General features: G+C 45.4%; 1 protein-coding gene across 1 annotated transcript in view; it reads left to right on the forward strand.

The window, feature by feature from the left end:
• The window catches only part of DNAJC11 (DnaJ heat shock protein family (Hsp40) member C11), a 209,611-nt gene that overhangs the window by 127,296 nt on the left and 56,168 nt on the right, over positions 1-26,147 (forward strand). Inside the window, exon 5 of the mRNA XM_075328892.1 lies at positions 24,065-24,193. Coding sequence (XP_075185007.1) covers positions 24,065-24,193 — 129 coding nt within the window. The remainder of the gene's footprint in view (positions 1-24,064; positions 24,194-26,147) is intronic.

Below are 26,147 nucleotides of genomic sequence, written 5' to 3' on the forward strand. Positions count from 1 at the left end.
TAAAAACATTGATTTTTCCCTCTCGCTGCCGCCGCCGCTGATAGTCCCGTCCTCCACATCATCTCCCCTGTGCGTGCACGCTGGGGACAGTGGTACTTCGGGGAACACGTGAAGGACGGGACTATCAGCGGCGGCGGCGAGAGGGGGATGGACATTGGCAGCTGAAAACATTGATTTTTCCCTCTCGCTGCCGCTGGTAGTCCTGTCCTCCACATCATCTCCCCTGTGCGTGCATGCTGGGGACAGTGGTACTTCGGGGAACACTATTAGCGTCGGCAGCGAGAGGGGGATGGACATTGGCAGCTGAAAACATTAATTTTTCCCTCTCGCTGCCGCCGCTGCTGATAGTCCCGTCCTTCACATCATCTCCCCTGGGGACAGCGGTACTTCGGGGAACACATGGAGGACGGGACGGGACCACTTGCCTGACCTCACTTCCTGACAAATCACCTGCGTTTTTGGTACCAAAAACGCAGGTAAAAGGCAGATAAAATGCACCACTTGTGATTAGCATGCATTTTTCCTGCGTTTTTGATGCCCTCATTGATTTCAATGGGTGACAAATGTTGACAAAAACGCAGGAAGAATGAACATGCTGCATTTTTTTTGTCACAAACTTTTGACAAAAAAAACGCTGACAAATAAACTGCAATGTGCGCATGACAAATCTGACTTCTCATAGACTTTGCTGGGAAGTCAGATGTCAGAAAGTTCTGCTGACAAAACTGCAGCCAAAAAAGCAGCAAAAAGGCAGGAAAAAAAGCAGCGTGCGGCTGCTTTCACACGTCCGTTTTTTGCTGAGCGGCACAATACGGCGCTTTGCAGAAAAAACGCAATCTTTTTTTTTACCGCCGGTTGCGTTTTTCCCGCATAGACTTGCATTAGCGCCGTATTGTGCTGCATCGCCTTGCGTTGTGTCCGGTTTTTGCCGGATGTGGCATATTTAGCCCATGCAGCGGCCGGATGGAACGTTGCCTGGCACGTTTTTTGTGCGGCGAAAAAACTGCATCACGCCGGATGCGGCGCGATTTATAATGCAAGCCTATGGACGCCGGATGCGTTTTTTTTTAACTGCGCATGCTCAGTATCAAGCCGCATCCGTCAAAAACCGGACGGACCGCATGGAAAAACTTATGCAACGGATCCGTTTTTTTTCGCCGCATCCGTTGCATAGGTTTTTGAGCCGGATTGAGCCGCACTGCAAAAACCGGATGTGTGAAAGCAGCGCCCATTCCAGCTCCCACATTGATGGCCTGAACTGAGAATCTACCAAATGTAGAAGCGATATAGCCCCCCGCCCCCCTCTTTCAGGGACATTTTGCTGTGCAGGAGCCGATAACCTTTGTTATGCAGGTGATTGTTCTAATAAAACATATTGACATTTTGTTTCTTTTCGGAGCCCTCTGAAGTCGGGTTTTCCAGTCTCGCTGTGACAGCAGGTCTCGGGAGCTGCGGGCTCCTTCCCTTTGTATCCTCGGCTCCTTTTTTTTTTCCCCTTTCTGCCCTTGTAACACAACACCTGCCGCTCGCCTTTCTGAGCACAACTTTGTCAATTTCCTTACTCTGTTCGATTTGCTGATGCGCAGGTTTTTCTCCTGCTGTGACTTCCTACAAATGGGCCCCTGTATGCCAATTCCTCGAATTGCACTGTCTTTATCAAGATCATTCATTTGCATTATCGGCAATAACCATTACATTTATTTGAAATTTTAATTCACTGCCGCAGAACGCCGCGTGCAATCGGCTCCTGCTGTTTGTTTACATTAACAGTCAAATGTCCAGTCGCCATTAACCGTTTTCGCTTTTATGATTTCATTTTGTTTTATGGGTCATTATTTTTTGATAGTTTTTTTTTTTTCCTTTTTTTTTTTCTTATTCTTTTTAGGAAAACTCAAACACAAAGCCCCTTACCTGCATATTGTCAAATACCGTACTTCTGCCTGTGTTTGTAGTAACAGTATTGTTTCTACATTCTAGCAGCTTCGTTTTTTTTCTCTCCGCGAAACCCCCAGTTCCAGCAATGTGTCACTTACTAGGCTGCTTGCTGTAGTTTTGATCAAATTACTATTTTCCCTCCTTCAGAACATCCAGTTCTCTGAGTGCTGAGCTCTGTATAACTCCGCCCACTTCATTTATTGGCAACACAGGCAGAAAGTCGCCAGTCAGTGGTGGAGGTGGGGTTACACACAACATCAGTTGGACAACATGGCATGAGACCACTAGTCCTCTATTTTTTTATTTTTTTTTTTTAGTCATTTATATAACATTATTAATTTCACAGTGCTTTACAGATGTGATCATCACTGTCCCCATTGGGGCTCACAATCTTAATTCCCTATCAGTATGTCTTTGGAGTATGGAAGGAAGCCGGAGGAAACCCATGCAATCACAGGGAGAATATACAAGCTCCTTACAAATATTGTCCTTAATGGGATTTGAACACCGGATATCAAACGCTGCAAGACTGCAGTGCTAACCACTGAGCCGTCATACAGTGCTAACCACTGAGCCGCCATACAGTGCTAACCACTGAGCAGCCATACAGTGCTAACCACTGAGCCGCCATACAGTGCTAACCACTGAGCCACCATACAGTGCTAACCACTGAGCCACCATACAGTGCTAACCACTGAGCCGCCATACAGTGCTAACCACTGAGCCGCCATACAGTGCTAACCACTGAGTTGCCATACAGTGCTAACCACTGAGTTGCCATACAGTGCTAACCACTGAGTCTCCATACAGTGCTTACCACTGACCCACCATACAGTGCTTACCACTGATCCACCATACAGTGCTTACCACTGATCCACCATACAGTGCTTACCACTGATCCACCATACAGTGCTTACCACTGATCCACCATACAGTGCTTACCACTGATCCACAATGCAGTGCTTACCACTGATCCACCATGCAGTGCTAACCACTGAGCCACCATGCAGTGCTAACCACTGAGCCACCATGCAGTGCTAACCACTGAGCCACCATGCAGTGCTAACCACTGAGCCACCATGCAGTGCTAACCACTGAGCCACCATGCAGTGCTAACCACTGAGCCACCATGCAGTGCTAACCACTGAGCCACCATGCAGTGCTAACCACTGAGCCACCATGCAGTGCTTACCACTGAGCCTCCATGCAGTGCTTACCACTGAGCCACCATGCAGTGCTTACCACTGAGTCACCATACAGTGCTAATTACTGATCCACCGCGCTGACATAATCTCCTTCTGATAAAGCATTGATTGTATTTAAACTTCAAAAAATTAACCCACTAAGTGACATATCATTGGAATCAAGGCCCCTACATCATGCTGCTCTCAAATTACCAGTAAATACCAAAAACCTGGTGACAGTCTGTTTAATGGAACCGTTTTTTGTTTTTTTTTGGTTTGCTTTCATAAACAGATCCAGGTTTCATTCTGTCAAACTCTGTTCATGTTCATGTCCTTTTCTGTTTTTGTGGATCAAACTCATCCATTTAAGTCTTTGGGATCTGTCGAAAACAGATGGCAGCGTCAGAGATCCGTTTTCCATTTGTTTTTTTTACCTTTTCCATTTGAAGAAAAAAAAAATGGTTCAGTTTTATCTTTCAGTTTCTAAAAATAAATTAAAAAAAATGAATATAAAACCGCGGCATTAAAGTGAAAAAAACAGTGCATTTTTGATGGGTGTAAAAACAGGAACAGATGTGTGAAAAAATCCGAAATCTCAGCCCCAGTTTATATGGTGTATTCCACTGGACGTATATGACTGGTAAAAAAAACACATTATTCAGATGTATATGGCAGTGTCCCCATAGACTAAAATGGAAAGACATAGTTACAAAAAGGGTTTTGTACACATTTTGTCAGGGTTACATTGCCTTTTTATTATACAGCACATTTATGTTTTTTTAGAGGGTGTCTAGAAAATGTAAATGTTTTTTATCAATCCGTTATGATCCAGAACATTGCATCAGTATTGTGCACCATCCCCCCCTCCCCCATGGAGCGTCATTTATATAGGGGACAGTGGCCGTAGGACACAATGCAGTTTTGTCAAGTTTCCCCCCTCGATGTCCACAACTGACAAGTATTCAGATTTTTCAAGGAACGAGATAGAAATCGTTTAGACGGGCTTCTTGTAACAATAAATAATCTGTTGAGTTAAGGGTTCTCCATGGGACTGAAGGTTTACAAGCTGACACACTGCCAAGGAGATTGGCAGCTAATTTCTTAGTGTTTTCAGCAGCCCTGCTCTGTGCGGTAACACCGTATTAAAGCGAGGACGGCCCCAGGGAAACGGCAGAAGAGAGAGAAGTTTTCGTTTGATCTGAAAGACAAAGTGCAAGAACTCGTATATCATGTGCGGCCGGGATGTGGAAGAATTATTTAGAAGAATTCACATGGTGCATGTATGTATACATGAATATATATGGTGGAGGTTTATGTTCACTGATCAGTAATGGGCAAGTATTTTGTGCCCACTCATCCAGGGACCATAAGCGCTCAATGAGTGTCATCTACCGATCCTGTAATGATCCCCTTATACCCTAAGCACATGTATTGTATTTTAAAGGGAACGTCATTTGATATTATGGAGAGGGGCAGTGTGTGGGGAGGATATTATGGAGAGGGGCAATGTCGGAATGGGATATTTTGTGCAGGAAGTATAGTGAAAGGCAATTATTTATTCATGGTGCCCTAACCGCGGGCAGCATGATCCTGCGGCTCCAGAGAACATACACTTCAGAGATCCAGACGAAGACCAGAGCTGGAGACGAGACTTGTCCGGCGACGCCGATCAGTTATTGACAAGTTGATGAACAAGTCTTGTCTCCGACTATGGTCTCCAGCCAGATCTTCATTGTATAAATTCTCTGAAACGTCAGAGGGTCTCAGAAAAAACTATACCTAGCTTGCAATCATACGGCCAGGCTCTGATCCATGCTGCCTACGGTTTGGGCAGGATGAATCAGAGGACAGGGTCCCTTTAAGAAACTACTAATGTAATTATCACATTTGCCTTTTGGCCCTATAGTTATTTTGGGGGTTTTTTTGTGACATGCAGCATAAAAATCTAAAAAATAAAAAATGATACATTGTTCTGACTTTTCTTTTATTTTTTTTTTTATTTTTTTTATTTTATTATTTTATTTTCCTAACTATTGCAACAACCATGGTTAGGTTTTGGAAAACGTGTGTAAAAACGTAAAATTAATTAGTGTTAGTGTTTTTTTGTTTTTTTACATTGGATGCTTTTTTTACATTTTGGACATCTCTCCCAGCAGGACCCAGTGTCTCCTCTCACAATATCACCAGTGAGCGTAGAAGCAGAGCGCTGCGGAGGAGCACGGCGCAGCACATGTGCGGAGGACATGGTTCAGTACTAGTCCTGATCAGACCCTGTTATATTAGTCGCTGTCTGTGCAAATATCACAAGTCGATAGAAATTATCTTGATTGTTGGAGCTCTGCACAGGATCTGGGGGTAGCCACCAAGATGACAACGCGGCCACTGGTTGCTTTGCACATTTGGCCACCGGGTGGACCCAGTCAGTCCAAGAAGAAGCAAAGCTTGCCACTAGATTATTTGGAAGGTAGGAAAAGAGGGACCCAAAATGCAAATACAAACAGCCATCCACATGATGAAAAAGAAGCCATGATTGACCTGTTCAGGCCACCATGGTTTGATTAGGATACTCATGTGCCCACTGTATTCTCTTTCGGCTGTAGACCTCATGGATCAGTATGGGTACTCATTTGGTCTCTGGTTGTTCTGCTCCACATTCACCACCTGTAATATCCTTTCTGCCATCTAAGGCTAGGTTCACACTTCCGTTAAATTGTATCAATCACAATCCGCTGCTCTGGTAAACAACGGAATCCGTTTGGCGGATTCCGTTGTTCCCATAGACTTATATGAGCGGCGGATTGTGACTGATGATGCTGCGTTGCATCCTCCGCCCGACTGATCAGTCGTGGAACAACTGACCGCCGAGCGGAAGGAACGCAGCTTGTAACGTTTTTTGAGCAGTAGAATCCGTAGCATTCATGTACTGACGGTGACTCTGGCACTGCATTCAAGTACTGACTGTGATTATAGTGTTGCATTCATGTACTGAAGGTGGTTCTGGTGTTTCATTCTTGTACTGATGTACTAATGGTGACTGGCACCGTATTCTTGTGCTGATGGTGGTTCTGCTTTTGAACACATTTAGCAATCCACAATGTGCTTCATAGCTATCTTAAAACTTAGCCTCAAAACTTAAAGATTTGAGATGGAGGAGGATTTTGCAAACTTCTGCTTCCAATACTCAATTTAAGCTTGTGTGTTTAAACTTTTTCAAATCCTTCTAAAATACTCAAAACTTGGTTCCTGTGATGTATTAATGTACTGATGGTGGATCTGGTGATGTATTTATGTAGTAAATCTTTAAATATTGTGTTTCTTGGGATCAGTTTAGTATGGCAATGTGGCCCTTGGACCAAAAAAAATGTTGTGCACCCCTGATATACAATAATCTTTGGAGGCAGATTCTCAGAGAGATTTATGTCTAGCTCATAGATCTTAACAGCTCATTTATATATTAAGAAAAACAGGGATTTCTCTGTAACAAGACATCAGATCGCAGATATCAAGGTATCATTTATTCAACTTCCTATGACCTAAATGCCATATAGACGACTTACGAGGGTTGATGCTACTGACAGATTCCCTTTAACTCTACAAGCTGAATACCCATTGTAACGGAGCACTTCTCGCAGCTGAGGGATTGCCACCATTTGCGCCTGATTTAAACAGTTCTCTGTGAGCAAAACAATCAAGACTGTAAGCTCCAGCACTGCTACATTGTAGCGAAGAATATCATAGCACAACAGATTTGGACATAAAGAATTATCTGGGCAAGGTCCAAAAGTAAGAAAGTGTCCAATGTGTGCAGCTCCCAGGCTCTGGATAGAAGCAGACATCTCAGGAATTGTAGAAGGAAGTTATAAAATTGCAATATTTGTTGGTATATTTTCCGGGGTTTTTTTTTTATTTTAAGAAGCAGTTGCCCTTTAAGAGAAATGTAATGCGCTGTGGCTTTGCTTAGGGTTTAACCCTCACATTAAAGCTGCATCTCCTTTGTCTTGGCCACGGTCCACGGATCCCATAACTGAGCCGGTGATGGAGTGATGTCTTACAAGCCTTGTAGACGATGGTGAAGATTCATAAGTACTCCACAGACAGGAGACGCGTATTTGTCAGAGTTACCCAAGTGAACGGTCTGGTAATGCCTCAGTGGTGCGCCTGTCTCCTGGGGCGAGGGGGGATGATCTATTTTCATGTGTTGGTTTTTATATGGAACATAAGTCATCCAGAGCCAGCAATGTGTTACCTTCATCCAAAACTTCTTGTTTTCCCCGCGCTGCTTGTCTGTCCAATATTCAGTATGGCTAATATAATAGCTACATGGTGTATATATATATTCTTCCTCTATCCTTTTTATTTAATACAGCATCCTATAGATCATCCAGATCCTCCTGATTCATGAGCATAGTGTCAGACCTACCAGGACTGTTACCCAGTGCAGTGGAGTTTGTCTTAATTTCTTAGCAGATTTGCATTTTATTCATGGTGGCTGCACCTATTGACGTTTTTAAAGGGATTGTCCAGCATTACGATTAGGCTAGTTTCATAAATCCGTTTTTTTCCATCAGGCACAATCCGGAAAAAAACGGGTAAAACGGATCCGTTGTATCCCCATTGATTTGTATTAGCGCCGGATTGTGCCTGATGGCCCTGCGTTGCATCCGGCTTTTGCCGGATCCGTCGTAATTGGCTAATGCGGCGGCCGGATGGAACGTCTCTTGTAACGTTTTTTGTCACTGACAAAAAATCGCATCGCGCCGGATCCGGCGCAATACAGCGTAATTTCCAATGGAAGCCTATAGACGCCGGATCCGGCATAATGCGGCAAAAAACAGATGCGGCCACCGGATCCGTTTTATTAAACTGAGCATGCTCCAATTTATTGTAAAAAAACAAATCCAGCAAAAAAAAAACAGACGAAATGGATGCAAAAAAACTGATGCGCCGGATCCGTTTTTTGACGGATTAGGTATACTGGATCCGTAAAAAAAAGGATCTGACGCATCCGTTTTTGCATATTCTGCGCCGGATCTGTTGCATCAGGCACACGCCGGATTGTGCCTGATGCCAAAAAACTGATGTGTGAAAGCAGCCTTATTGATGACTTTATGTGTAGGGTAAGGCGGCTTTCACACATCAGTTTTTTTGCCATCAGGCACAATCCGGCAAAAACCTTAAAAAAACAGATCTGGCGTCTGTTGCCGCCGGATCCGTTTTTTTCCCCATAGACTTCTATTAGCGCCGGATTGTGCCGGATGTCCTTGCGTTCCATCCAGCTTTCGCGATTCGGCAAAATTTGCTTGTCCGGCAGTCGGATAGAACGCTGAGGGGAACGTTTTTTGTCTCCGGCAAAAAACCTTATCGCGCCATACAGCGTGTTTTATAATGGAAACCTATGGACACCGGATCCGGTGTAATGCGGCAAAAAAGCGGATACAACCGCCAGATACGTTTTTTTTTTTAACTGAGAATGCTCAGTATCACAACAAATCCGTCAAAAAACTGAAGGAACTGATGGAAAAAACTGATTCAACTGATCCATTTTTTTTTCGCCGGATCCGTCGCATCAGTTTTTTCGCCGGATTGTGCCTGATGCCAAAAAACTGATGTGGGAAAGCACCCTAATCCATCAGTATCAGATTGATGGGGGACCAACACCCGGTATCCTTACCAGTTCTGGCAGCTGGATGTGGACCATAAATGGGTGAAAAAAAGACCCCCTCGACTGTGTAGTACTACACATCAACTCCTATGGAAGTGTGTAGGATCTGATCTGTAGTACCCAGAATGGCCACTACACTGTGATCGGCGCTGTACTGCTCGGCTCCATTCATTGTTTACATGTGTCCACTGTCGGAGCTGATCTGTGGGGCTGCGGGTGTCATACCCCACCGATCTCATCTAAAGGACCTGTCCTGAGAATATGTCATCAACACAGTAAGCCCATTTAACCCCTCTAAGGACTTTTCTTATTACAGACTAGCCTTTTTTATGATGTTTTCCAGTTGATTTTTGGAGGCTGATCATTTTTCATGCAGCGGCCACTACATAGGACTTGTAGGATTCCATGCAGCCATAGCTATAAATGGCCGAATATAGGGGACTGGGCCCATTAGAGGCTGAGATGCTGAAGATGTCTAGTAGTCTATATGTAGAGGGGTGGTCCTGATGAGGTGCCCCCCTCAGTGGTAAGTGTTTGCATTGCTTTTAGGGGTTACATTTTTGCCTTTAGCTGTTCTTGCAGATGCTTTGTTAGGCCTTGTGCGCATGCTGCGGTTTTTGCATGTTTTTTGGGTGCAGATTTGGTTCCAAAACTTCATGCATTTTCTTCCCCAGCAGTCTGCGATTTCATTTTAGCTGTCTGCATGTTCCAGCTTTTTCTTTTTTTTGGCTGTGTCTTTGCGGTGACCACAAAGATGCAGCATGTCAATTCTTTCTGTATTTGTGCCAGCGTGTTTGAGCCCTTGCGGGCGATAGATTTGACTTTAAATAAAATGCACTGGACAAAAACGCGGTAAAAAATGCATGCCGAGGAGGGTGGGGGTAGGGGGGGGCGTTTTTCTGGGACCAAAACCGTGCATCTTTGTGGTCACCATAAAGATTCAGCGTGCACACATAGCATTATGTGTACAAGATTGTAAGTTTGGGGCTTTCACTTCACATATGTGCTACTGACCCTGGAAAACATGGATGGCAGTGCAACTGGCGCCATCTAGAGGCTGTAAGAATGAAGTACATCCTCCATGAAGTGGCCACTATAATTCACTAGTAAATATGTCAGCGAGCCACCTCCTATTGGGTTGTTAAAAGGCAATTTTTTTCTCCAATTTATATCTGTTGCTTGGAAAGCTGGGTTACAGCCACAGTTGTCTTCGGCGTAAAGTGGCAAGTTATGTAGTGAGGCTATCTGTTATATACAGCCGCCTAACTTAGAAGACTCAGGGGTTTAGGGTGTGAAAAGTTGGGCGATGACTCCATCTTTTATCATCCAGCTTGCCTGGTCTACCTTAATGACAGGTCTGTCTAGGAGTTCATCCTACTTGTTATGTAGGACCGCACGACCATCTCCACCCTAACCTACTGTATCCTCACCCATCCCTTGTGGACTGTGAGCCCTAGCGGGCAGGGTCCTCTCTCCTCCTGTAGCCTGTGAGCCCTCGCGGGAAGGGTTCTCTCTCCTCCTGTAGACTGTGAGCCCTAGCGGGCAGGGTCCTCTCTCCTCCTGTAGACTGTGAGCCCTCACGGGCAGGGTCCTCTCTCCTCCTGTAGACTGTGAGCCCTCGTGAGCAGGGTCCGCTCTCCTCCTGTAGACTGTGAGCCCTCACGGGCAGGGTCCTCTCTCCTCCTGTAGACTGTGAGCCCTCGTGAGCAGGGTCCGCTCTCCTCCTGTAGACTGTGAGCCCTCACGGGCAGGGTCCTCTCTCCTCTTGTAGACTGTGAGCTCTTGCGAGCAGGGTCCACTCTCCTCCTGTAGATTGTGAGCTCTTGCGAGCAGGGTCCTCTCTCCTCCTGTAGACTGTGAGCTCTCGCGGGCAGGGTCCACTCTCCTCCTGTAGACTGTGAGCTCTTGCGAGCAGGGTCCTCTCTCCTCCTGTAGACTGTGAGCTCTCGCGGGCAGGGTCCACTCTCCTCCTGTAGACTGTGAGCTCTTGCGAGCGGGGTCCACTCTCCTCCTGTAGACTGTGAGCCCTCACGGGCAGGGTCCTCTCTCTCTCTGTGCCTTGTTTCTTTTATCATTATTATACTTGCCCCTATAATGTATGCACCTTTTTCACATGTAAAGCGCCATGGAATAAATGGCGCTATAATAATAAATATTATTACTGTTTTGTAATTAGGCACTTACCAGTCAGAGTAATTGGAAATCTGGGTGAGGACCCCTAAAACATTTGAGAAATTGATTCCTTTCTGTTATGGAAAAATATTAAAAAGAAATGGTATAAGTCACTGGTGCATGTTCACACTTTGCCACAATTTTGGGGCAGCACGGTGGCTCAGTGGTTAGCACTGTATGGTGGCTCAGTGGCTAGCACTGTATGGTGGCTCAGTGGTTAGCATTGTACGGTTACTCAGTGGTTAGCACTTTATGGTGGCTTAGTGGTTAGCACTGTATGGTGGCCCACTGAGTAGCACTGTATGGTGGCGCACTGAGTAGCACTGTATGGTGGCGCACTGAGTAGCACTGTATGGTGGCTCACTGAGTAGCACTGTATGGTGGCTCACTGAGTAGCACTGTACGGTGGCTCACTGAGTAGCACTGTACGGTGGCTCACTGAGTAGCACTGTACGGTGGCTCACTGAGTAGCACTGTACGGTGGCTCACTGAGTAGCACTGTACGGTGGCTCACTGAGTAGCACTGTACGGTGGCTCACTGAGTAGCACTGTACGGTGGCTCACTGAGTAGCACTGTACGGTGGCTCACTGAGTAGCACTGTACGGTGGCTCACTGAGTAGCACTGTACGGTGGCTCACTGAGTAGCATTGTATGGTGGCTCAGTGGTTAGCACTGTATGGTGGATCAGGGGTTAGCATTGTACGGTTACTCAGTGGTTAGCACTGTATGGTGGCTTAGTGGTTAGCACTGTATGGTGGCCCACTGAGTAGCACTGTATGGTGGCGCACTGAGTAGCACTGTATGGTGGCTCACTGAGTAGCACTGTATGGTGGCTCACTGAGTAGCACTGTATGGTGGCTCACTGAGTAGCACTGTATGGTGGCTCACTGAGTAGCACTGTATGGTGGCTCACTGAGTAGCATTTACGGTGGCTCAGTGGTTAGCCCTGTATGATGCTTTGCAGCGCTGGGTTCAAATCAGTCCAAGGAAAACATCTGCCTAGAGTTTGTATGTTCTCCCTGTGTTTGCTGGATTTCCTCCAGCCACTCCTATTTTCTCCTTTACTCCAACGACCAATTACCAGCACCATATAAGCGACTATATTAAATACATCTCAGCAGTATATGAAGATTTCACCACATTCTGTCACTATCCCTTTTTATATTTGCCATATAGTGCATTTCACTTGGGGAGAATATTAGGGTACCTGTATACAATGTGATGGGGGCAGTAGATTGTTGTGCAGCAGAGATCTGCCCTGCCACCCTACATCGGCACACTTCTGGACAGTGTTTGGAGGTTTTTTGGCTTCCACATGTATGCCCACCCTTTATATGTTCAGGATTTTCCTGTGACAAATCTGACGCGTATTTCCAGGCAGATCCTCTCCCCAAAAATCCAAGGCTGACCTGTTTTGCATCGAATGACGGCTTTTCCGTGCAGAATCTGCGAGAAGCGTGAACATTCTCATCCTTTTCACAGATCATTTTCTGCAGCACTGACAAAATATCTGCTTAGGTTCTAACCAGCGCCTCTGAGGGGAATACAAGATTCAGAGGAAGAAGCGTATCCTAAATGTGGGTGCAAACTTCAAAAGACCGGAGCCCAGGTCTCCCGGGAGGGAGTACAGTAATCCAGAGATGGTGGCACTCCAGGATATCCAGATGATTACATATGGAAGTTCCATCACAAAGGGAGATGAAAACACGGGTCACGTCTTCTAGACGACTGCTGAAATGCAAGGAGGGAGGGGGACAATATTAAAGACGGATGACGCAAAGGTACAAAATGTGTGGATTCTAGAGCCCCGTAGTGTTTAAGGGGCGAGCGTTTCGTAAAGCAGCGAGCGTGCCAACTCCACAACACAAGAAAACTTAAAGATAACTTTGCAACCGCCGAGAAGGAAAAAAATGACCTCACCCACACGGAAGATATAATGAGCACAAATGGAAATGCGAATTCCCACATGTGTTTTCCCAGCAGCTTGTAAACTAGCGAGATACGAGGCAAGGTCTAGGCCAGGGGATCAAGTCTTGAAAAATGTCCTATAAATAGTGCGGCTAATCACGCGGAGTAGACTACGTGGATTAATTTGGATATAACATTCGTCATAATTGAATCTGGCGAGGAGGGGGCCGCCTGATGAATTGTTAACCTTTTCTCCCCGTTTAAGCTGAGAGCGTCGTCTTCGGAAAGGCCACAACCACTGTAAAGAAGTGAAGGAAGCAATACCATTAAGCTGCATGGCACCATAATGTGTTGTCGGCGTTCCCCTGGCTGCAAAGTTAATCAGTTGACTGGATTTAGCGCGCCTCATTTCTTTTAATGGCTGTTGCTTTGCTGATCCATCTTACCCAACTATTTTTTTTTCTTCTTTTTCTTTTTTTTTTATAGTCTCAACTTTTTAAAGGACAACAGAATTCAAAAACTTATGTTTCACTCTAGGAAACTTTTGTAAATTGGCATTTATGCGTACCTGATGTATTTGTAGTTCTCCTATGTCCCCTGCCGATCCCAAAAGCTGCTTTTAGTCACCCTGAACGCTCAGTGGTCGAGTCCAGTTTTTAAATATAATCAAATTAAAGGGAACCTGTTAGATGCACTATGTACCCAGGACCATGAGCACATATTGCTAATCCCGACCTAAGTGTCTCTGTATACACTAGCACAGATAAAGGGAACCTGTCGGGTCCCCTATGCACCCAGGAGCATGAGCAGTTCTGGGTGCATATTGCTTATCCTTGCCTAAGGGGTACTTCTCACATAGCGAGATCGCTGCTGAGTCACAGGTTTTGTGACGTACCAGTGACCTCATCAGCGATCTCGCTGTGTGTGACACTAAGCAGCGATCTGGCCCCTGTTGTGAAATCGCTGATCATTACACGCTGTTCTGGTTCATTTTTTGCTCTTTGGTCTCCCGCTGTGCAGCACACATTGGCGTGTTTGACGGCGGGAGACCAACGAGCACCGACTCTGTGTAAGCGGCGTATGCTGGTAACCAGGGTAAATATAGGGTAACTAAGCAAGCGCTTTGCTTGGTTATCTGATATTTACCCTGGTTACCAGCGTACGCCGCTTACAGGTTGCCAGCGCTGGCTCCCTGCACACGTAGCCGGGGTAAATATCGGGTAACTAAGCAAAGCGCTTTGCTTAGTAACTTGATGTGTACCCTAGCTACGTATACAGGGAGCCAGCGCAGGCAGCCTGTAAGCGGTGTACGCTGGTAACCAGGGTAAATATCGGGTAACCAAGCAAAGCGCTTTGCTTAGTTACCCAATATTTACCCTGGTTAGCAAGCGTTACACGAGTGGCTAGTCGCTGGTGAGATCTGACTGTTTGACAGTTCACTAACGACCCTGTAGCGACGTACCAGCGATCCTAACCAGGTCGTATCGTGGTTGGAATCGCTGGTACGTCGTTTAGTGTGATGGTACCCTAACTGTTTCTGTATCTAGTAGCATAGATAAAGAGATCTTTAGAAAAACTATTTCTAACGATCCTTTATGATATGTTAATGAGCGCAGGGACTAGTCACAAGGATGTTACTCCCCCGACTAGTCTGCCCTCTTAGCATGTTAGCCCGTCCACAGGGTCGTGCTAACATGGTATTCAATGCCCATTGCCAGCGACATGTCTACCTGTGTCCGTTGTCACCGCCTCAGATGCAGAGTGTAGGCTTAGTGCGCATAATCAGGAGTCCCCGGCATTTCCAGTGATGCGCACTAGACCTCTCTGAAGCCAGAACGCGTACACCCGGCTTCATAGTGCCCATAACTGGAACTGCGGTGACTTCTGATCATGCGTCTGAGGTGGTGACACAGGTACGTGCGTCACCGCTGATGATGCTGCATTGAATAGCATGTTTAGTACGCCCCTGTGGGCATGTTAAGAGGGCAGACTGGTCCAAGGATATTACTCCCTTGAGACTAGTCCCCTCGCTCATTAGCATATCATAAAGGATCTTTAGAAATACTTTTTCTAAAGATTTCTTTATCTTTGCTACTAGATCCCGGGATGGTTAGGCAGGGATTAGCAATATGCACCCAGAACTGCTCGTGGTCCTGGGTGTATAGTGCACCTGACAGGTTCCCTTTAAGGGTACGTTCCTACAAACGTATATATCCAGGCCGAGTGCTGACTGACTGATGTTAGTATGTTAGTTCACATAAATGTTTTTTCATCATGGGCCATTGGTTTGTGTGGAAAAAAAAAAATCCCAGCTTGCTCTAGTCTCATACATTTTACGGATGAGAACCATCTATACATTTCAATGGGTACACAAAGAAACAGGTTCAATACGGACGCCATTTATAGTTATAGTTACATGGGTTGAAAAAAAAGCCCTACGTCCATCTAGTTCAACTTCCTCCACCAGTTCTACATTTGGTCACTAAGTCACTTATAACCAACAATGTTGTGTACTGAGGAAATCATCCAGCCCTTTTTTAAAAGCTGTTATAGTATCTGCCATTACTACCTCTTGTGGTCGGCATTCCACAGTCTGACCGCTCTAACTGTAAAGAACCCTTTCCTATTTAGCTGCTGGAATCGCTTTTCTTCCACTCGCAGTGAGTGCCGCCTGGTCCTTAGTATTGTCTTTGGAAGGAATAAGTCATGTGCCAGTCCTTTATATTGACCACACATATATTTACACATATAAATGAGATCTCCTCTGAGACATCTTTTTCTAAGCTAAAGAAATCTAACTTTCCCAACCTGTCATCATACGGAGGCCTCCATTCCTTGTAGTAGTCTAGTTTCCGCCTTTGAACTAATTCTAACTTCTGTATGTCCTTCTTAAAATGCGGAGCCCAAAACTGGATCCCATATTCCAGATGTGGCCTTACAAGTGATTTATAGAGGGGTAACAATACGTTGGGATCACGGGATCTAATCTCTCTTTTTATACACCCTAGAATCTTGTTTGCTTTTGCAGCTGCTGCCTGACATTGAGTGCTGCTGCTCAGCTTATTTGTAATGAGAATACCCAAGTCCTTCTCCTGTTCTGTAGTCCCGAGTTTACTTCCATTTAATGTATACGCAGCTATAGGATTACTCCGTCCTAGGTGCATTACTTTACACTTATCAACATTAAATCTCATTTGCCAAGTATCTGCCCAGTCTGACATCTTATCCAGATCTTTTTGTAATATTGTACTATCAAGGTCAGTTTTAAATATCCAACATAGTTTGGTGTCATCAGCAAAGACTGACACTTTACTATCAATCCCATCCACAAGGTCATTAATAAAGAGATTTTTTATATATATATACAGTGCCTACAAGTAGTCTTCAACCCCCTGCAGATTTAGCAGGTTTGATAGGATGCAAATAAGTTAGAGCCTGCAAACTTCAAACAAGAGCAGGATTTATTAACAGATGCATAAATCTTACAAACCAACAAGTTATGTTACTCAGTTAAATTTTAATAAATTTTCAACATAAAAGTGTGGGTCAATTATTATTCAACCCCTAGGTTTAATATTTTGTGGAATAACCCTTGTTTGCAATTACAGCTAATAATCGTCTTTTATAAGACCTGATCAGGCCGGCACAGGTCTCTGGAGTTATCTTGGCCCACTCCTCCATGCAGATCTTCTCCAATTTATCTAGGTTCTTTGGGTGTCTCATGTGGACTTTAATCTTGAGCTCCTTCCACAAGTTTTCAATTGGGTTAAGGTCAGGAGACTGACTAGGCCACTGCAACACCTTGATTTTTTCCCTCTTGAACCAGGCCTTGGTTTTCTTGGCTGTGTGCTTTGGGTCGTTGTCTTGTTGGAAGATGAAATGACGGCCCATCTTAAGATCCTTGATGGAGGAGCGGAGGTTCTTGGCCAAAATCTCCAGGTAGGTCGTGCTATCCATCTTCCCATGGATGCGGACCAGATGACCAGGCCCCTTGGCTGAGAAACAGCCCCACAGCATGATGCTGCCACCACCATGCTTGACTGTAGGGATGGTATTCTTGGGGTCGTATGCAGTGCCATCCAGTCTCCAAACGTCACGTGTGTGGTTGGCACCAAAGATCTCGATCTTGGTCTCATCAGACCAGAGAACCTTGAACCAGTCTGTCTCAGAGTCCTCCAAGTGATCATGAGCAAACTGTAGACGAGCCTTGACATGACGCTTTGAAAGTAAAGGTACCTTACGGGCTCGTCTGGAACGGAGACCATTGCGGTGGAGTACGTTACTTGTGGTATTGACTGAAACCAATGTCCCCACTGCCATGAGATCTTCCCGGAGCTCCTTCCTTGTTGTCCTTGGGTTAGCCTTGACTCTTCGGACAAGCCTGGCCTCGGCACGGCTGGAAACCTTCAAAGGCTGCCCAGGCCGTGGAAGGCTAACAGTAGTTCCATAAGCCTTCCACTTCCGGATGATGCTCCCAACAGTGGAGACAGGTAGGCTCAACTCCTTGGAAAGGGTTTTGTACCCCTTGCCAGCCTTGTGACCCTCCACGATCTTGTCTCTGATGGCCTTGGAATGCTCCTTTGTCTTTCCCATGTTGACCAAGTATGAGTGCTGTTCACAAGTTTGGGGAGGGTCTTAATTAGTCAGAAAAGGCTGGAAAAAGAGATAATTAATCCAAACATGTGAAGCTCATTGTTCTTTGTGCCTGAAATACTTCTTAATACTTAAGGGGAACCAAACAGAATTCTTGTGGTTTGAGGGGTTGAATAATAAATGACCCTCTGAATAAACTTTTCACAATTTAAAAAAAAAAAGAAATAACATTCTTTTTTGCTGCAGTGCATTTCACACTTCCAGGCTGATCTACAGTCCAAATGTCACAATGCCAAGTTAATTCCGAATGTGTAAGGGTATGTGCGCACGTTGCTTTTTACCTGCTTTTTACCTGCTTTTTTGCTGCTTTTTCTTCTGCGCTGTTTAATGCCAAAATGGATGTGTTCTTCTATTCAAGCAAAGTCTATGGGAATTTGGGTTTCTTGTTCACACTATGTTGTTCAAAATGCTGCCTTTTTGTGGCAGAACTTTGGTCAAAAACTCAGCTTTTCAAAGAAGCAACATGTCAATTGTTTTTGCCATTTGGGTTTTGCACTGCTGAGTTTTTGACCAAAGTTCTGCCACAAAAAGGCAGCATTTTGAACAACATAGTGTGAACAAGAAACCCAAATTCCCATAGACTTTGCTTGAATAGAAGAACACATCCATTTTGGCATTAAACAGCGCAGAAGAAAAAGCAGCAAAAAAGCAGGTAAAAAGCAACGTGCGCACATACCCTAAACCTGCTAAATCTGCAGGGGGTTGAATACTACTTGTAGGCACTGTGTATATATATATATATATATGTCATTTATTTTCAACAGAGCCATTACTATTATCATGACAGGAAACTATTTAGTCTTATATCATTTTTTTAAGTATTGATGTATAAAAACGCTATGAAGATGTCAAAAATTGTATGGGGGTCGGGAGCAAAATTCAGTTTTTGTTGAATGAAAAATGGCACAGGTTGTCATACGCTTGTGTCAACTTAGCCTAAAGGTGTTCTTCCCCTCATCTGTACATTATGGATCGGGGTCAGACCTCTGGGACCCCCACTAATCGTATAGCAAAGGAGATGCCGCACTGATGTATCACAGCGACGTCCCTGTACATCCAGGTGCCAGGAGAACCATTGCAAAGGGCAATAGTAGGAACACTTGCCCTCAATATTATATACTATCAACTTGTGTGATTCCCAGCAGATTGTATCCCGTAAGTAGATCAGCTGCACACAGCTTTCTCTGCTCTCCTAGTCTGCTGTAATGTACGGATGTGTGCAAAATAATCATCATGGAGTCCAGACTGTCCTTGCGCTACAGAGGATTGTCTATAGTAGACGGTTCACCCCTTCACTGGGCACCCGAGACAGTGGGTCACCCAGAAGATGTCCAGTCACCTAGAGATCATGGCACGTCTGTGACCAACACAAACCAATTCTGCCCCTTTAGGAGCACCCGGATTGTATTTGGCTCTGGATACAGTTGTGCCGACTCTTTAGCTGTAGTAAGGCCTCATTCAGATGTCCGTGGTCGACATTCATGTTCTTTCTGTGTTTCGCATGGATAAAGCACATACTCTTGGGCAGCACGGTGGCTCAGTGGTTAGCACTGAACGATGGCTAACTGGTTAGCACTGTACAGTAACTTTAATGGTTAGCGCTGTACTGTGGTTCAGTGGTTAGCGCTGTACGGTGGCTCAGTGGTTAGCACTGTACGGTGGCTCAGTGATTAGCACTGTACCGTGGCTCAACACTGTTGATTTGCAGTTTTGGGGTCCTGGGTTCAAATCCCACCAAGGACAACATCTGCGTGTAGCTTGTATGTTCTCACTGTGGCTTTCCTTCTGGCTTTCTGGTTTCCTCCCACACTCCAAAGACTGATAGGAATTTAGATTGTGAGCCCCAATGGGGACAGCGATGATCATCTCTGTAAAGCACTGCTGAATATCATGGTGCTATATAACCTATGCATAAAATATTATCTTTGGGGCTGTTCACTTGTCTGTGGGTTGTTTTTTGGGGGGTTTTTTGTTTTTTTTTGCAGAACTAGCGGTTTCCAAAAAAATCACACACGTCCATTTTTTTTATACAAGTCTCAGATCAAAATTACCCATACAAGTCTATGGGTCCATGAAGATAACAGACATCACAAGGATGGCATTCGTCCAGACCAACATGGCCAATAAGTAGGTTTGGGAATTTGTAATCACGGAAACAAAGGATGACCGGAGTAGGAATAGGGGTGTGATAAATGAGGACCTAGGCGGAGGCAGCACAGAGGGAACTAGGTATCGGCATGATTTCATGCATCAATCGCTGCTCGTAGGGAATCAGTCACCAGGTTTTTCTGCCTCATATGAGAGCAGCATGATGTAGGGGCAGAGAACCTGATTCCAATGATCTATCACAGGCTGGGCTGCTCAATCCAAGATCTTTCCAGAGACTAAATCACATATTCCCCGACGAGGGCCAATTCCTGTACACAAATAACCTCAGCACTCAAATGGCCAAGAGAAGATCTGAGAATTTTGAAATTTTTTTAATTTGCTAAACTGCAAAAAAGTGCACAAAAGGTCTAGCAAACGCAACGTTTCGGCTTTACAAGCCTTTCTCGAAGTTTTGCGTGGAAAGGAAGAGGAGACACGAGTCACAGGCGAAACGCCACGCAAAATAATTTCAGGGGTGCCACATTTTTGCAGTACAGAAGGTTCAACCAGGGATCATGGAATACACTTTTGGGGAAATAGTGCCACTGCTGGTGAGAGCCTGGGGAGGAGGAGACGTCCTGGTGAGGCAGTGGGGGCATTGGTGATAGTGGCGCCACCTACAGGCCGGATTCCCTCCCATCAGCTCTCTGCCTGTCTACAGTAGTTTCCCTATCTTACATCTGCATTCTCCAGCCAGCCAATCAGAGCTCTCGCTCACCGACATATGCAAATGAGCTGGCGGCAAAAAGCAACAGCCAACCGCTTTGTAACCACTTTCTCCTGGACGTTCAGCAGGGGCGGGCCATTCTCTCAGCAGGGGCGGGTCACTTTGCCATCCGGTCAATTTTATTTACTTATTTTCGGTCTCCCTAAGGTAATAGTCTCTGACATTCCGAGCGCATAAATAGAGCTCGCAACATTCTACACTATCGGGTGCGGAGCTGAGGCCACGGTAGTGGTAAGATCCGCCAGAAGCACAGAGCACACCATGCTCCTCTGCATCCTCCGAACCAGAGAGCATAACATCCTCCTCTGTATCCTCCTCCGATCAGAGAGCATAACATCCTCCTCTGTATCCTCCTCCGATCAGAGAGCACAACATCCTCCTCTGGACCCTCCGAACCAGGCAGGACACACGAGGTGGTCTCGGCGCTGCATCTTTTGTCCTATATCAGAGCTTAGTGACCGGTGTCGCGCTGGGGCTGTGGGTTCCAATCCCACCATGGCCACATCCTCACAGGATTTCAGGCTTCTTCTAAATATTAAGTTAAAAATAAAAAACTTAAAAAATAAATGTTTTTTTCTTTCTTTGGGTGGGGGGTGTCTATCTAATAAAGTCTGGATCAGCAAATCCCACCTCGGGGGATGTTACAGTCTTGTGTCCCATAATAAGGTGCCATCAGTCGGGGTCCTGAGGGAAGGCTCCCGATGTCCCGGGCACTGCTCACCACTACATTCACACAGAAAAGGGTCAGACATCCCTGTGTCACTAGAGTTCTGAGCGCTCTACAATGATCAGAAGTCCAGGAAAAGGAATGGAGAGACATGTATTCGTTGCCCGCTGCTCATTTCTGACCCATACTCCAGCCGTTTGCTGCTCCAGCGGTGGGGGGGACCCGCATCTGGCAGACATTTATGGCATAAGGTACAATCTGTCTGCGATTACCATTGTGGTGGATAGGAGATGATTTGCAAGTTATTTTTTTCATTTGTGAAAATCACTGATGGTATAAACCGGCACAAGGAACAAGCACTGATTTGTGTTTTTCCCATATGTGAAAAATTACAGACGTCTGAATGAGGCCTAAATCCACCGAGACTAACGTCACTGACAACACACAAGAATGTCTTGGACGGATTAGGGCTTCTTTCCTACAAGTATTTTGACCTGATGAAATAAGGTCTACAGAGGTGAAATCTGACAATTCCATTCCCTGAGCGTCATGATTTTTGGGGGACATGCCGTCCTCTAGCACAGTCATTTCTCACCTGCGTGCGATGGAAAATGGCTAGGCTACATGCGCATGCTGAGTTTTTTGTCGCATTTTTTGGTGCAGTTTTGTTGTCAGAACTTTCTGACTTTTGACTTTCCAGCAAAGTCTATGAGAAGTCAGATTTGCTGTGCGCACGTTGCAGTTTGTCAGCGCTTTTTTTACAAAAGTTTGTGGCAAAAAAGAAGCAGCATGTTCATTCTTTCTTGCGTTTTTTTTCAACATTTGTCACCCATTGAAATCAATCAGTGCATCCGAAATGCAAGGAAAAATGCATGCTATCAAATTGGTGCCCTTGCCATGCGTTTTACCCGCGGTGTTGTCAATGCAGCTCACCAACTTAGTTATCTCTCCCCCTCCCCCTCTACCTCTCCCCCTCTACCTCTCCACCTCTCCCTATTCCCCCTCTCCCTCTCTCCCTCTCCCTCTCCCCCTCTCCCTCTCCCCCTCTTCCTCCCTCTTTCTCCCTCCCCCTCCCTCTCTTTCTCCCTCCCCCTCTCACTCCCTCTCCCCGTCCCCCTACCCCTCCCCCTCCCTTTCACCCTCCCTTTCCCTTTCACCCTCCCTTTCCCTTTCCTTCTCTCCCTCCCCCTCACTCTCCCCTCCCTTCCTTCTCCCCGTCTCCCCCCTCTCCCTCTCTCTCTCCCTCCCTCACTCTCTCTCCACTACATACTCACCGATCACAGGCTGTCGCACTACTCCCACGGCCTCTCCTCTTCTTCCGGACTCACTCATTACCCTCATGCATATTCACTCCTCCCCCCGTCTGTGGTTGCAGTCAGACGTGCCCCCATGCTGAGTGACAGCTGTCTGGCTGCAACCAATCACAGCCACTGGTGGGCATGTCTACATCGTACAGTACGCTTCAGTAGCAGTTTGACCCTCACAGCAGTGAACCCATGACATCACTGCTGCGACACACACCGTACTGCGGGACCCATAGCTGTGACGTCAGGGGTTCAGCCCAGTTCATTCTGATCGCTGCGGCTCTGTCTGCACTCACAGCTGGCAGTCTTGCTGTATGGCCACTTGCTGTGACAGGACAGGGATGTAGCAGAGCTGAATCGCTGTGGGACCTCGTGTGGATTATGTCGGACCTGGAGGAGTGTTTGGGGGTTAATAAATTGGTGAAAAAGGGTTTTTATTTTATTTCAAATAAAGGATTTTTTGGTTGTTTGTTTTTATTTACTTTCACTTACAGATTAGTGATGTGGGATGTCTCATAGACGCCTGCCATCAATAACCTAGAGCTTAGTGGCAGCTATGGGCTGCCATTAACCCCTTATTACCTCGATTGCCACAGCACCAGGGCAATCGGAAAGAGCTGCCTCCAGCGCCAGAATTACCGCGTCTTATGGATGCACCACTTCTGAGGCGGCTGCGAGCTGCTATTGTTAGGCTGGAGAGGGCCAAATAACCATGGCCCCTCCCATCCTAATATCAACCCCCCACTTGTCTGCTGTACCTTGGCTGGTATTACAAAAATGGGGGGGGGGCCCATGTCATATTGGTTGGGTTTTTTTTGTTTGTTTTTTTAAACATTTGGGATCCCTCTATTTTTCATAACCAGGCAAGGTACAGCACACATCTGAGGGTTGCTGCAGGTTCCTGTGCTGGATATGAAAAAGGGAGAGACCCCACGTCATTTTTTTTTTTACCCCCCCCCAAATTAACAAAAAAAAAACAGCTAGCCGAGCTGGCTATCCCTCTATCAAGCTATTCCTTTATTTCTTTCCATCTCTTCTATCTATCTGTCCTTTTTCTAGCTATTCTTTCGCTATCTATCACCTATTCTAGCTATCCATTATCCTATCATATTTTGTTTCTCCTTTTAAATACTAATCAAAAACGCATCAAATAACACACCTACATTACAAGAGTTGGGGTTTTTTTGTTTGTTTTTTACATTTTCAGGTGCAGTTTTGGTTGCAGAATAAACTGCAGCGTGTGCATGTAGTCTTATAGGGTGAGGGTCCTTCCAGTGACAGACATGTCGTGGTGCAGAACATGAAATACACAGAGGCATTTACTGACCAGTGATGTCTTTATGGGATATAACCCTGTAAGGGGCCGCTGAACTTGCAATTCGCCACATAACTTATGAACTTACCTGTGCTGACGCTCATTACCAGTTTGGTTGGAGTTTCCCTTTAATTGCTGATTTAATCATCCTATATAACAATTTGCACCCCCTTTTCATTGGTATTTTTGCCATCACTTGAAGCATCTTTTTTGGTTTCCAGTTGTCCCATATTTGCTCTTGTCCCTTTCGATACATGTTGGTGACCGTCACCGACTCCGCTCGCTCCGCAGTATGTTTTTATCCAGCGTAATCTCTGTTGTTCCTACTGATTTCAAATGTATTTATTTTCCCTGATTTTCCCTCTATTTCTTATTTCTCGCTTCTCAGGGGACAATTAGTGTTGGCATCGATGCCACGGAGCTGTTTGATCGCTATGATGAAGATTTTGAAGACGTGCCAGGAAGTGGCTTTCCCCAGATTGAAATTAACCGTATGCACATCTCGCAGTCTATCGAGGTACGCACAGCTAGGTTCCCTCCATATACAAATATAGCTGAATTTGGAAGGCAGATCGGGCCCCATGAAGTGTCAAAGTGAGGCTGAAGTTTTATTCTTTTCTTCCGGGCTATTCATTAATTAGCTTAACCGGAGCTTGGTGTCCATGAGATTGCACCAGTGATGAAGCCATAGGTGCAGTCTGCAGACGTCACTTGGACTACTAGAAGCTATAGGCGCCAAAACAAGATCGCCCGCCCCCCCCCCCCTCAGTACCATAAATCACCAGCCTATGATTAAAGGGGTTGTGAAATAGGGATTTCTGGCTTTATAGAGGGGGTTGGGGGTTTCACCAATTAGCCAAAGTAAAGAGTGGCTGCAGACAGTGTCTCTGCATGCATTACTAATACAGACCATTGTTTCTAAAAAATGACCGGTACTTGGTTTCTCCTGTGGGGGGCGTTGCAGGGAAATTGAACACTTTTCTGTTTTCCCATTAGGGCTTCAAAGCAAATTAGGCCTTCGACACTCGTTTTGTGGCCAGAAATCGCTGTATATCGGTGCTCCTTTCATAGCATAGTGCAAGAGAATCTGTTCACAATCGCTGCACCATCACCACAGGGGAAATCAAGTGTTACATAGTATCTATTGAAAGCAATGGTCTGAATAAATAATGTTGTGGGCTACACGTTGACTTTGGCCGTGAGCAAAGTTGGCTACGTTGCAACACAGTACATTGCAACCTGCGGGGTCCTATGACAAGTAAGTTGCAAAAAAAACCAAAAACGATACAGTTGGGCTTCTTGTGACCGGCTTGTCGCAGTTTCTGTACCCTTAGGATGCGTGCCCACGATCAGTGTTTGCAGAGTTTTGGATGCAGCGTGCTTCAGCTGTGTCCAAAACGCTGCGTTGTACAGTACAAGCATAGTGCATGGATTTCTAGAAATCCTGAGTCCACTGTGCTTGTTTTTTCTGCAGCAATCACTGATCTGCAGTGCGGTTTTCCAGACCGCAGCATGTCAGTTTGCTGCGGATTCGCATGCGTCCTCTGTAGGGAGAACAAAAGGGAGAGACCACAGCGCACTGAACCCTGATCGTGGGTACGAGCAGCTGCGGTGTCCAGGACGCAGCAAGTCCTGATTGTGGGCACGTACCCTTAGGGTCACAAGGTGACTTCATTCACTTATCTTGCATTTGTGATGTATCAGCGACCCCAAGTATCACAGCCAATATTGCCACGTAGACCCAGCCTTATACATGGGCACGCTTGGGGTTACAGTAAAAGTCCTGAATGGCAACCCCCCCCTCCCCCCATTACCCCATAATTCCCTATTTCATAACCCCTTTTAGTCTTAGTTCACATGTCCTGTAATCATCCATTAGAACGGATCCTGCAGAGATCCATTGGCAAAATGATTTCTGCCGGATCCGTTTTTTTTTTTAACATGGGAGTCTATGGAGAACGGATCCGTTAATGGATTGCTATATATCTTCTATTTGAAACATATCTGATACAAGTGTAAGAATAATAGATAACTAAATAGCAGTCCGTAACAGATCCGTAGTCCATAGACTCCAATGTAAAAAAAAAAAAATGGATCTGGCAAAAATCAGTGATTTGACAATGGACAAAAAGTTGTGTTTGTAGAAAATGTTTTCCCTAACCGATCTGTGCAGGATCCCTTCTAACAGGTGATTATTGGACAGGGGAACTCTGCCTTATCATAGTGTAGTGATTTATAGGACAAGGCTGCCAAAAAAAAAAGTAAAAAAATTTGATGTTTTGCTTTGTCTCCCCATCCCTACATTTAAATTAATTAAATTACTAATAATTAAGCAATAATATATGTTCTCCAGAATAATATGGGTAAAAGTACAACATGTCCTGCCACATAAAGCCACCACATTAATAAAATGAGTTGTTCTGGAATGGCGGTATGAAAATCCAAACGTGATCTGGAACGTAAAGGTATCA

Source organism: Anomaloglossus baeobatrachus, chromosome 11, assembly GCF_048569485.1.
Source record: "Anomaloglossus baeobatrachus isolate aAnoBae1 chromosome 11, aAnoBae1.hap1, whole genome shotgun sequence".
NCBI lineage: Eukaryota > Metazoa > Chordata > Amphibia > Anura > Aromobatidae > Anomaloglossus > Anomaloglossus baeobatrachus.